Source organism: Leptosomus discolor, chromosome 4 (genome assembly GCF_034619465.1).
Source record: "Leptosomus discolor isolate bLepDis1 chromosome 4, bLepDis1.hap2, whole genome shotgun sequence".
In the NCBI taxonomy this organism is placed as follows: Eukaryota; Metazoa; Chordata; class Aves; order Leptosomiformes; family Leptosomidae; genus Leptosomus; species Leptosomus discolor.
The window spans coordinates 26,270,880-26,283,125 of record NC_141394.1 but is presented as its reverse complement, the minus strand read 5'-3'; the positions used below and the strand labels follow the sequence as shown (position 1 = coordinate 26,283,125).

The 12,246-nt window shown below is 36.0% G+C and overlaps 1 protein-coding gene across 3 annotated transcripts in view; it reads right to left on the bottom strand.

The window, feature by feature from the left end:
- The window catches only part of TBCK (TBC1 domain containing kinase), a 107,702-nt gene that overhangs the window by 69,910 nt on the left and 25,546 nt on the right, over nt 1-12,246 (bottom strand). The window contains exons 3-13 of one of the 3 annotated variants that reach the window (XM_086463742.1): nt 11,897-12,011; nt 10,434-10,507; nt 9,208-9,349; nt 8,116-8,176; nt 6,819-6,880; nt 5,996-6,057; nt 5,142-5,290; nt 3,991-4,129; nt 2,493-2,592; nt 521-570; nt 59-188 (exon numbers count right to left, since the gene is read on the bottom strand). In XM_086463742.1, the coding sequence (XP_086319868.1) occupies nt 59-188; nt 521-570; nt 2,493-2,592; nt 3,991-4,129; nt 5,142-5,290; nt 5,996-6,057; nt 6,819-6,880; nt 8,116-8,176; nt 9,208-9,349; nt 10,434-10,507; nt 11,897-12,011 (1,084 nt within the window). The remainder of the gene's footprint in view (nt 1-58; nt 189-520; nt 571-2,492; nt 2,593-3,990; nt 4,130-5,141; nt 5,291-5,995; nt 6,058-6,818; nt 6,881-8,115; nt 8,177-9,207; nt 9,350-10,433; nt 10,508-11,896; nt 12,012-12,246) is intronic. The other 2 variants (XM_086463743.1, XM_086463744.1) reach the window with 2 other exon arrangements.

The window sequence follows — 12,246 nt, the reverse complement described above, 5'->3', positions numbered from 1 at the left end:
CAAAATCCCCTAATTAACAGACCAAATCCAATTATCCAGCATCAGAAAGATTCCATACCTTCAACAGCCTGTCAAACAGGACAATTCTATTTAGCTGGTATTCTGTGTCCCTCTCCCGGATGATCAGAGGAAGACTAGCAGCTGCAGACAGCTCATTACTACTATTTGAATGAGGTAAAGTTGACTGGCTGGAAAAAGTTAGAATAATAGTAGTAAACAACAAGAAATACAAATCACTGTGAAAAAAATTAATATCCTGTGATGCGCTTCTGAGTCAGAAACAAGTATAAATGGATAATTTTGAATATTCAGCACAGTTGATTTTCAGTTTGGTATCACAGCCCTAAGTCCACCAGTGCAGAATGGTTATCAGTTGTCGTTGACTTAAGAGCCAAACAAGGACATGTTACATTTGCTTTTGGAAGACAGTTGTGTCTAGCTGTGCAGTGTGCCACTGAAATGAAACTAATAACTTAAAATTCAGTCCATTATATATGTACAGACTTACACACACACTTACTCATCTTCAAGCAATGGATAAAATGCTTCCCCACCAACATCTTTCAGCCTCTGAAACAAAGAACAAAAATAATTCCTTATCAGAATGCTCCTCAGAATTCAAGTGGAAATACTTAGTGGAATATGAAAACTATTGATTAGCAATTCATTTGCCAAACTTAGTAGCTTTCCTCAAGACTTAAGCATTAGCTCAGTACTCCATCAGCAAAGAAACATACAGACTTCAATGGCAAAAACTTTTGCTAATACAGGCTTTTTGAGTTGACAGAAGTTCTTCTGCCTGAAGATAATACTCATCTTACTCATAGACCTATTTCCACACAAAAAAACCCAGCAGTATTACACAGTTCTTTTGCTTGTCCTTATTTTTCTACATGGACTTCCTACCCAAGTAGCTGCAAAGCAACTGCAGAACTTGGTTTCATGTTTTTAATCAGCTCAAGAGTTATGTAAATTTGAGTTCCTTTTAGTAGCAGCATCTGAAAGCTGCACAGAAATACAGATGCTCTCTGGAAAGGTGATGGACAAGCATGCCTGGACTTTTGCCTGAAGTTTTCAGACATCTTTGGTGCATCGTGATTAATGTTTAATACCATCCTCCCTGCAGTGCTCTGTTTTGCAGTTCAATTCCTAACTTAAAGGCATACGGCACACAGCCTGTTCCTCCTGGGATTGACAGAACAGTTCATTCTCAGTTCATTCAGTACGGATCTTCTTTTGATTATAAGCACCATGCTCTGCTCTATAAAAGGTGTTTCAGGAATTGCATAAGTTCAAAAACTGATTTCAAGTAACACTGCAAGGTAGAGGCTTGTATCTTCCCCAATATGAAACTTCAGTATATATTTATTTGCTGCTGTATTTATAGAAGTAGGCAGCAGTATCCAAAATTACAGATTAAAAAGTTTTTAAAAAGCCTTGAAAGCTGCTCTTTTGTAGGAACAACAGTAGGAGCTGCAGTGCTAATTACCTTTAAAATAGCTTTGCATATTCTTAACCTCCCCCCCTCCCCCCCAAACCCCACCAACCAAGCAAACAAAATAACTCAGTTCCTTGGTCTGTTTTCACGCGTTTATGTGAAGTGATGCAAAGTTCTACTGAAAAAATATGTTTCACAGTATCTGCCACATTGCCCCAAAATTAAGGTAATAGTGGCAGATATCAAGACTTCAGAAGTCGCCTTCCTTTCTGTATTAACCCCTGTAATCATATGGAAAGGTTTTTTTATAAAGACTGTGACAGAACTGCATTCGCTACTATGAAAAGCAAGTCGCAAGATAAATTTCTAATTCTGCAGCAATAAAGCTCTACATGTGCAAAGACACGTGAACAATTAAAACATTTCAGTGATATACGCAGTAAATCTTGTCACTGATCATTACATCAGGCAAAATTATGAGTTATCGTATGTTGATTTTTCCACTGAAGATGGAAGAAAACAGCATTACTCCATTTGGGCAAAATGCTTTGAAGCGATCTTTTGAACTAGTTGTTTAATAGCTATATATTCCAAAGATTAGTAATTAACTACTGGAAACTTGGTATACAAATTTAAGTTTAAAGCCTTTAAGGACCTGCAAGTGAATTTATCTCTCTCTTTAACATTGTGAGCCACCTACAGACAGGAATTAAAGAATGCAAGACACTCACTGTCCAATTAGTTTAGCAATCGTGAAGAATATCAGGTACTACAGAACTATTTGGGCTACAGCAGAACAAAGCAGTTAACTAAAAGAAGGTAAGGACATAGGAAGGGGATGGAGGGACAGAAGATAAATAAAAATTAGTAAGCTTTTGCAGACAAAGCGATTTAATAGCATAAATCAGAATCTGACTTGGATGCCAAGAAGCGTTCTCTTGGAATCAGTAACACTGTCACTTGTAGGAAAAGCAGCAGGAGCTGCTGTTCCATATTCCCTTCAAAGAAATGTTTCTGTAGTAAAGACATAAGAACAAGTGCACAATATTCTTACATTTCGGAGCTGGCACAGAGATAAAGTCACAGTTGTGTCATCTAGGAGGCAACTTCTGTCTCGTCCTTGCCCAAAGCTCTCACCATCTTCTAACAAAAAGCTTCAAAAGTGAGGAAGAAAATAAAAAATTAGGTCATTTTATAACATAAGACTTCAGTTACAAAAAAATAGAAAAAAATTAACTATCAGCTTCCTCTTTCAAACATAATACTAGCTCTTAGAAGTATACTGTATTGACTCTGCATGGCATGAAACCTGCTATCAGGGGAATGTACAATCACCTTAAATTATTTAAACAGTTTTTGCTGTAAAAACGTACATTTCAGGTCTTCCGTAACTTTGTTTTGCACACATAGGAAGAGTAATGAGATACGAGATTAATATTCCCTTTTATTCCTTGACCTGGCCAGGACTGCCATTTATTGTGAAAAGCAAAAATAAAACATTATAGTCATATGAAAGCCGTTTTCCAAAATGACTAAACCCAAGCAAAAGTCTGATCCAGAACTTTTCTGTTGCAGTCCATCTAAGGATACAAATGCACCCAAGAAAGCATATTTTTAAAGCAGACAACATGAAATTAATTTCCAGAAATTAAGCTAATATTCTCAGTTACTGCTTAGAAGATGGAGTTAGATTGCATTTTTGAAATTAACACCTCATCTTCAAAACATATAGTATGATGAATTATGAGGGAAAAACTTTTTTCAAAAGCACATGCATTACCTATGGTTACAGAAATAGTCAATCCCTCAAAATCTCACACTAATTTTGCCACCAAAATATCACTTAAAATCTAGCTCGACTTTTTTTTTTTTTTTTTCAAGCTACTGCATTTTGTCTGTACATGGACTTCATGTGTTTTGAAAACCCAGAGTCAGCAAAATGATCTAAATAAGCACAATTAAGCGTGCATAAAGATCTGATCGTAGGATTCAAACATGAATATACTACATAAAACTGCAACGTATGCAGCTGTAAGATAAAAGTAGTAATGAGTAAAATGCTGTTACAGAATTATACGTCATAAAACTAAGCATTTCAAAAAAAGTAATCAGCTGATCTGGTTGACCATTCAGCACTGCTGCTTCGTGAAAGGGAACTCAGAATGTGAGAAATTGCTACAGAACATATTGAATTAAATTACAACTACAAATATGCTGTTGAAGTATGGGAGACATTTTTACTAAAACTCGATGCTATTGGAAAGTGTGTTAAATTTAAGGACTTCCAGTTCAGTATTTTGCACTTCACCTACATTTCCTCAAAATTCAGAAAGCAATATGAAGTGCCGGTAGGCAGCAGATATAAGGCATTCAAATAATGCCTTAAATTGGGTAAAAGGGGAAGTGATACGATTTCCTGCTGTTCAAGAACGCTATTTTCAATATTTGTCACACATACAGGTTTTGAAACTAAAAATCAAACAAAAATGTTCTCTCAGGATCACTGGCCTTCTCCATCTATCCTCCTGTCCCTTAAAGTGCTTCTTCCTTACTTCGGAAGCGTGCAGACAGGTGGCTTTGATCGAATTATTTCCTTGTTGACAAGTTCTTTCTCCAAGTCTCCTCCAGCCAAACACCAGAGATAATAAACCTCTTCAATTGATCTTTCTGCTAGGTAATCACTGTCTTCATCTATCAGGAGAAACCACACAAAAATGAGTTACAACTTTTTAGGCGGCTTGCATTTCTTCTTACCACTCTAAACACATATTTTGAAAACAAAAAAATAAAATTATGCTTGAAAAGTCCTAGACCTTAACATGAAGTTGGGGAAAAAGTGATCTTCCTTTTGCAAGTGCCCTTTAGGAAGATTTAAGGAAAGGGCAGATGGGCAGAAGTCAGAAAAAAAGCAAATATTTCTGCAGTTTGCCTTGGTGCCAGAAAATAAAACCAGGAAGATAAATACACTGAAGTGTGGACTTTTGCTTTCCTGTGTCTTTAAAAAAAAAAACCAAACCAAACACTATTTTGTACACAACACAGCACTAAGAGGAAAAATAAGAAACTAAGATTCGTACTGAGTAGTTATAATCTATCTTCCCTTCACATACCATACCCATACTAACATGGTATAAAGTCTTAGTCTCCAAAAATTGTATAACGAGATTTTCTAAACATGTAGAAATCTCCCAGTTCATCAGAAAAAGTTAATGAGGACTTAAGAGTGGGAACACTTTCGGCATACTTCAGTTCTAGACTTAGAAGTGTTGTCTTTTATTCTAGAATGTGACTTCTTTCACAAGGATTTACTTTTCCAATTCTTCCAAAACTCATCTCATGCTATGATCCAGCTGAATCCAAATACAATTTCACAACACAATTCAGTGAAAAAACACTACCTTACACATGCACATGTACAAATTCTAAAGGCAAAAGATGATACTGATATTTCAAGATGGATTTGAATGCTAATGATAACTATTTATTCCCTGAGGTTGAAGGACAAAATCAAGCTGCCCTCCTTTGACTTGCACACATCCCTTAAAACATATTTGCCCGTATCTCTGCCCATTAAAGAACTTGTTACAAGAATGTGGTATTTTAACATTTAATAATTCCTCTCCAACATAGTATTCAAAGAAAATACAAAAACATTTAATTTCCTTCCCCCTCCAATGAAATTTATCCCAATACCTGCTTTTACCTTTACATAATTGACTTATGTCTTCAGGAAGCGTTAAATTAGCACACTTTGGAGAAGATGAGAACAGACCAGCAGGTTTGTGGAAGAGAGGATATATTGAGGATACTTCTCTGAACAAACTGTCATGCAGCAATTCCTCTGGAGTTGGCCTTGAATTAAGAAGGGAGAATAAAACACTAAAATTAAAGCACTTCCAAAAATGTTATATTTCAGTAAGAAATGTCCCCAGTAACAAACATTAGCAAGTTACTTTAAATTATTTTATCCAATAAATTTGATTTCAGAAATTTTAAGAGCAAAAATGTCTACCAATTTCCTTCAATTATGGGCACAACACACCACGCAGTCTGTTTACAGCCCAAGTTCAGATTTCACTTTCATTTAATGTACAGAGCAACTAAAATGCAAATGAGAAACTTTGATTAAAGAACAAAAGCATACTTCAGTTTTCAGAAGAAAGTTATGGTGGAGTGACATAATGAAAAAGTACTTTGAATGAAGAGATTTGAAGAAAGCAGTCCTAATTCTGGCTACAACAGGGCTACAGTAACCATCACCAACCTCCAGACATGGAATCAGTAAAAGCTGTGAACTTAGAACTACAAATACATTAATACTTTTCCTCCAAAACACTTTGATTCAATCGCAAGGTTTTGCACACTTGATTTCCACACACGCCCACCCCCACCCACCCAGCTCCAATTCTTTTCCCTTAAACACTGAAAAGCAACAAAACCAAGAACTTCTTATAGGCAGCACAAGATGTCAGTATTTCAAAAAAAGGTTCAGCAACAGGTCTTTTGATTTCATAGTATTGCAGCAGTGTTTACTAGCTGTTTTGACTGAACACTTGCCTCTTAGAGGGCTGGAATGTAAGGCATTTCTTCAGCAGAGATATGATATTTTCAGAAAGGCCCTGGAACATAAGAAAAATATCGAGGTCTGTTTATTACTATCTTAAGTATGAGTTAAGCAGCTTGCGGAATTAACTTTTAACATACTGGGTATTCCTTTAGGGCAATAAAATGTCACACCTACATATATGAGGTTAGCTGTGTCAGACCAAAATGCTGGGCAAGTAATTCTTCTCACCCCCCAACCCTGCATTTGCTTTGGGGGCGGGGTAGAGTGGGGAAGGAATATCTGAAAAATTTGCAATATATGCAGCTTTTCTTAAATTTAGATATTCTGTACCCAGCTTGAAACAATGCAGTACCTGTGAACTCCCTTCTGCTAATTGTCAGAATACTTTTACATTATGTCTTAAAATATACAAACACTAAAATTCAGTGATTAATTTTGGGAGTAGGGAGGAGTTGAACTGTATAAACCTACACTATCAGAATGTGTAAAAGTGGATGAGATAGAAGACAAAATGCCTAGAAGAAAAATACTTAACCCCCAACACTTTAAAGAATATGTGTAATTTAAGCTATCCAGAAAGCATTAACACCCACTGAAATTGACAGTAATTTTAGGAAAGAATATTACCAACCAGTCTTGGCTATCTGAAAGAATCTTAGGTATGTAGTTCAGACTGCAGAATTTTTACTCATACTGCAATATATCAAGTGACTGAATAGGTCAAAAAAACCATATATATATGTGAAATACTATGCAACAATAATAAAATGTTTTTGATAAGACAGCATGGAAGAGCAAACTAGTTCCACAAACCTTAATAATATCAAGGCAGCCATGTTCTTCAGCCAATACAGTTATAACATCATCTACACAGCCTATGAAAAACAAACACAACAATAAGAAGTAAAAGACTATGAAAATTGATACCAATTAGACAGGATATCAGATAAAATCCCACCCCAATAAAAAGCACTTAGCTTCAGCTTTTTATTGACTGGCCATATCCCCCAAAGTGAATTCTTGAAATAAGAAATGAAAATTATTATCTCCACCTATGCAGACAGAAAACTGAAGCCTAAGAAAATTAACTATTACATCTAATTTAACAGTGAAAATCTTTTTGCAGGCTTAGTAGAGTCCTTATCTCTCTTGGTAGAGACCTGCACGTAGAAGGCTAAAGTAATCTTCATTTTGTTGCTACTTGCAGATAATACCAGTAGTATTTTACAACTTGTTTTCAACACATGATTAAGAAAATAATTCCCAAGTCAGGACACGAATTTTTTTTAGTGGGTAAAGGCTACCAACAACTTGCATTCAATTTGAAGGAGACTGAAATACTTCAGGAAGCTTTGTTTTGTTAAGTGTTTTGTTAATAGTCAGAATTACAGCACCTGAGCACTAACTTCTGAATGAAAAAGATGCTTGTACTAATAGTAACTAACTTTAACAGCATTACTATTTGCTCTGGATAATAACAACTTACTGATAAAGCTTCAAATTATAAATTCATGCCCTTCCCCTCCCCATGGTTTATCATAAACCCAACAAGAAATCAAGTTTTAAAAGCCACAAAACAGTCCCACTTCCAGACTCGTTTTCCACACCTACAGGAATATTTTATAGTTTGCAGGTGAAGCCAGAAATAAAAGCCTGAATCCAGTAATATGCTTCTCAGCTCTCATTTTCTGTCTTCCTGTTTGAGTCCTGTTTCTCCCTGCTGGGATTTGGTACAAAAGCACTGCTAGTGTGGGGACAGTTTTCTTTAGTGTCATACAATTCCTAACTCATTTCAGAAACCTCCTGCAACACAAAACAACAAATAACCATAAAAATAACCACCTTTCCTGAACATGGGGGTTTTTTGTTTGTTTTGTTTGTTTGTTTTTTATAGTTTACCCTTACTCTAACATACTCATAGTCTTCTGCAAAGTTATTCTTCCTGGCACCCACCTCTGCATCCTCCCTTCAAATGCCTATTTACCTCTGGAGATGAAAGCTGACAAAGGTGAAGTGCTTTTAGGTCTGAGCATCACAAGCTGACCAGTCTGTAAAGCTCTAAGTATAGAACTGCTTGGAAACTTAAAAAAATTATTTTTGAGCTACTTACCTAACATAATTATAAATTTAAATCTTTCTGCTATCTCCAAACTCTGGAATAATTTTCTCCCCTAAGTGAATAACAAAAATCAAATCAACAGGTGAATATTACTATATAAAAACATTTAGATAGCATACACACCCATCTATACACAAAGACAGTGAAATAAGCTTCTACATATGAATTTTAGATTTAGGAAAACTATCTGTTAGAACAGAAAACATTACCTACTGCAATCATAACAGAAACAGTTTCATGCCATCACAAAGAAAAAATGCATTATTTATATTGCCTCTTAACTGGAACAAATACAAAACCAAAAAAACAGGCAAACCAAGCCCCAAGTTGCCTTAGCAAACCTGCAGGTTTATTAATAATTCAGTAACAGGTTTTTAAAAATTTTATTTTCTCCAACGTGAGCATGAACAAAAGTAATTAATTACTAAAAATGGTAATCATCATAGCTTGTACTATCGCACATTGCTTTTGGAAAGTCATCTGAAAATCCCTTGTCATACCTCCCTACAGAATGTTGTTGTCTTTGAATGAAAAATGTCCAGTTTAACACACGCAAATAGTAAAGATTATGCTGTCGTAATTTATTTCAACTTCTAGAGTCAAATAGGCATTTTCCAAAAAAACCCTTAACTCTGTACAGAAGCTCTTTAAACTCTGGTGATAAAGCAGATCCTCCCTTCTCTTTCCCTCCATGAAACTTCATTAGTTTCTCATCCTTTCCAAGGAGAATGAGGGCATGACAGTAACGGTTATTTCATGCTTAAAAGCACAACTACACCAACAAATTATCTAGAGGGACTTCCTGGCTCAGAAGCTATTCCTTGCTAAGAATTCGATCATGCAATCACATCACTGTGGCTTACCAGGCAGCTGCCCTTCATGGTTATCACATGTACTCATACCAAGCCAATATGTATCCTACTACTTGAACCACCACCAATACTGTCCAGGTAAGAATGCTAACATATTCCGGTATTTGGACTCAGGTGACAGGAAAAGTGCCATTAACCCCTTACTCAAGAGCAATCAAGTTGATGTAACTATTCCCCAAGAGTCACAATGATGAGAATTATCCTTACATACCATGCACAGCTCAAACAATATTATACCAAGAGACCACAGATCTGATTTAGGGCCAGAAGGCAGAGGCTTCTCACACTGAGTATGATCACTTGGTTTGACTATTCCCTGTGCAATTACTTCAGGTGCCAGATATGATGGGTACCTAGAAAGATACAGAAACACTAAGTAATATCCTGTCTGTCCAAAAAACTCTACCTTTCAGTTACAGTAATTAAAATAATTTTGCATTCTGAGAAAGTAGAATTCATACCAATGCAGATTGTTCTATTTTATTCAGTCAAAATCTACACACTGCAGCAAAGTTTCACTCCAACTGCAAAATACATGGTGCCTACTACATAAAAGGGAGGAAATAACAGCAGCTTTCAAAATAGTATGTCCACACATCTCAAAGAAAACTTATATTGAGTTTCAGCACTAGTACATTAAATAAATGTATCCTAGGCCCATATTTGGGGGTGGTCGCATATTCCCCTCCATTGACTGTGTTCCCATCAAATAACTTCTGAATTTGTAAAAAAAAAAATGTAACAGAAGGTGTTAAGGACATATTCTACCTGCTGCTAGATCATTTTAAAATAACATTATCACTTTTTCCTGTCAACAACTCATCGTAATACTTAAAACCAAAACAAATTAAAATCACTTTTTGAAGGCAAACATGATCTTCTTTTGGGCATATCTTTAAGAATCAGCTCAGCATTTCAATTGTAAACAACATGACACCACAAAAAAAAAAACAAACACACAAAAAGTGGCAAGGAAACACTGCAACAAAGCATGTTGCTTTGGCTAGACAATAAGATAACTTGAAAATAAATCACAGAATGATGAAGAGACAAGAGGCCTACAGTGGTATGCAACAGCAAAGACCAATTATGCTTTTTCCTAAATTTGAAATTAGATTGTACCTCCAGAATCTGAGTTACAGGGAACTACTAGCATTTGAAGGCAAATCTAGACAATAAGGACTGGTATCACACAGTTACAGTAACATGCCTGCATGGTACCCATTCTCTGTCTTTCATTAATTTCTCCTAATCAGATGCTAACCTCTGCAGTGACATTATCAGAAGCTTCTGTGTAAGGGGTGTGTGCAACAGATGAATTAAAACAGCAACCTATGATCTGTGCATCCAACACATTTTTGAAGATGATTCCTAAAAACATATTTCCTGAAAAAAATATATCCTCAATATATTTGTATTGTGTAGCTACATTCTTACCCTATAGGAAAATCAACATCAACACCTTGAGCAGTCATATGGTAAAGTCCAAATTTAGCCAATTTCACATGTCCCTGAAAAGGAAAAAAATAGATGATCAAGAGCAGCAGAATCCGACATTGGAAGAATCTGGGTTTAAGTTAAAACAACAACAACAAAAAAACATTTCAAGTTGCATTAGCTGTCAGAAGACAGATACTTATAAAAAAAATCACGTTTTTACATTTCTGTCTCATCTGTTATGCAAAAGCCCACTGCAAGTTAATAAGGTGTTTATTTCTAATGCTTTTACTTTCCAAGAACATTAAGTAATCACCTTGTTTGGAACATACAAGAAAACTTGTAAGTTACAGTATATTTTCAGTAAATTAAAAAGGCGTAATACTGTACTGAATATTTTTCGTGTTTGAAAACTGTTCAAAGTCCTGCCTGAATCCTAGAACTCCCTAAGCATCACCACTATTCCCTCATCTTTTCCATTTACCCAGCCTTGGTCCTCCAGTCCTTCCTATCAACTCATTACTATCTTGCTCTCCTTAACTGTACCAACACATACTTCAAACAAACAGGTGCTTGCTTTTATTCTGTGGAGGCAGGAAGTTAACACCAAAACAATAAAAAATAGACACAGAAGTTAAACTGAGGTGTTGTTTCTGCTGGATTTTGAATTATACCCAGCCAGCCTGCAGATGGTGCAACAGTGAATGCTACATCAGCAAGTGATTCAAAGGGCAGGGGAAAGGTTTAGAAGTTTATTGTCTCATGGCCCCCTTTTGTTCTTTTATTGATTTTAGGTGTATCTTAAAATCCTAATGTACTTTTGCTTGTTAGAGCATTATTATGATTTTCATCTATTTACAAGTATATAAAAATAGTGTTCCTTCATTCCTTCTTCCCTCCAAGGGGAGGATCTAGCTATCCCATCTAAACTGAGAAAGAGGGGGAAGAAGAGAGGAGTTAGTTCAGATGAAGCGACTGCTCTGAATGCAACAGCAGCTCTTAAATTCTCTCAGCTTTTATGAGCACAACCTGTATTTCACACATATAGTTGACATCTTCAAAGTAAAAGTCAAGTATCAGATCACACAGGAAATATTATTAACAACTAATTAGCCAGAAAAAAAATATTTTCCTGTTCGAACAGCTAGGAAGGTCTTGTAACTAATTAGAATGACAAGTTGACTTAAGATTAACACCTTAAGAAGAAAAGGATGAAAAAAGTGGCTTGGGATAGAAGAAAATGGGAAAAGAGAGAAATAAAATCTGAAATACATTTAAATTTAGGAAATGGGAGGAAACCATTTAAAAAACGCAAACGCAAAACCAACACCTTTCCAGATATGCATTTTTTTCCCCCATCAGAAAGACTGTGAATGCCCCATCTCCATATATGACATAGCGTGCTAGCTGTTGGCAGCAAGAGGAAAAAACAAACAAAAACATAGATTTGTCCGTAGCTGTACCTTTCGATCCAAAAGAATATTGCAAGGGGAGAGTGCTCGGTGGACCATTCCGTGTTTGTTCATATATTGCAAACCTTGCAAAACCTCATATGCTATGCATAAGATCCTTGAAGAACTGGGGGGGGGGGGGGGGGGGGGGAGACAAAAAAGGTAAAAGAACACGTTATACTGAATGCTTCCTTTCTTCATCCGTAAAAATGTAGAGTGGTCCACAGCTATTCCAAACACCAGTGAGACATTTACAATTCCAGAACAGTTTAAGGGATCAACACTAAATATGGTAGGATATGTTCAGTGCCTCAATAGCCCACAAACAGGTTTCTTCACCCTGAATTGTTCCTTAAAAACAA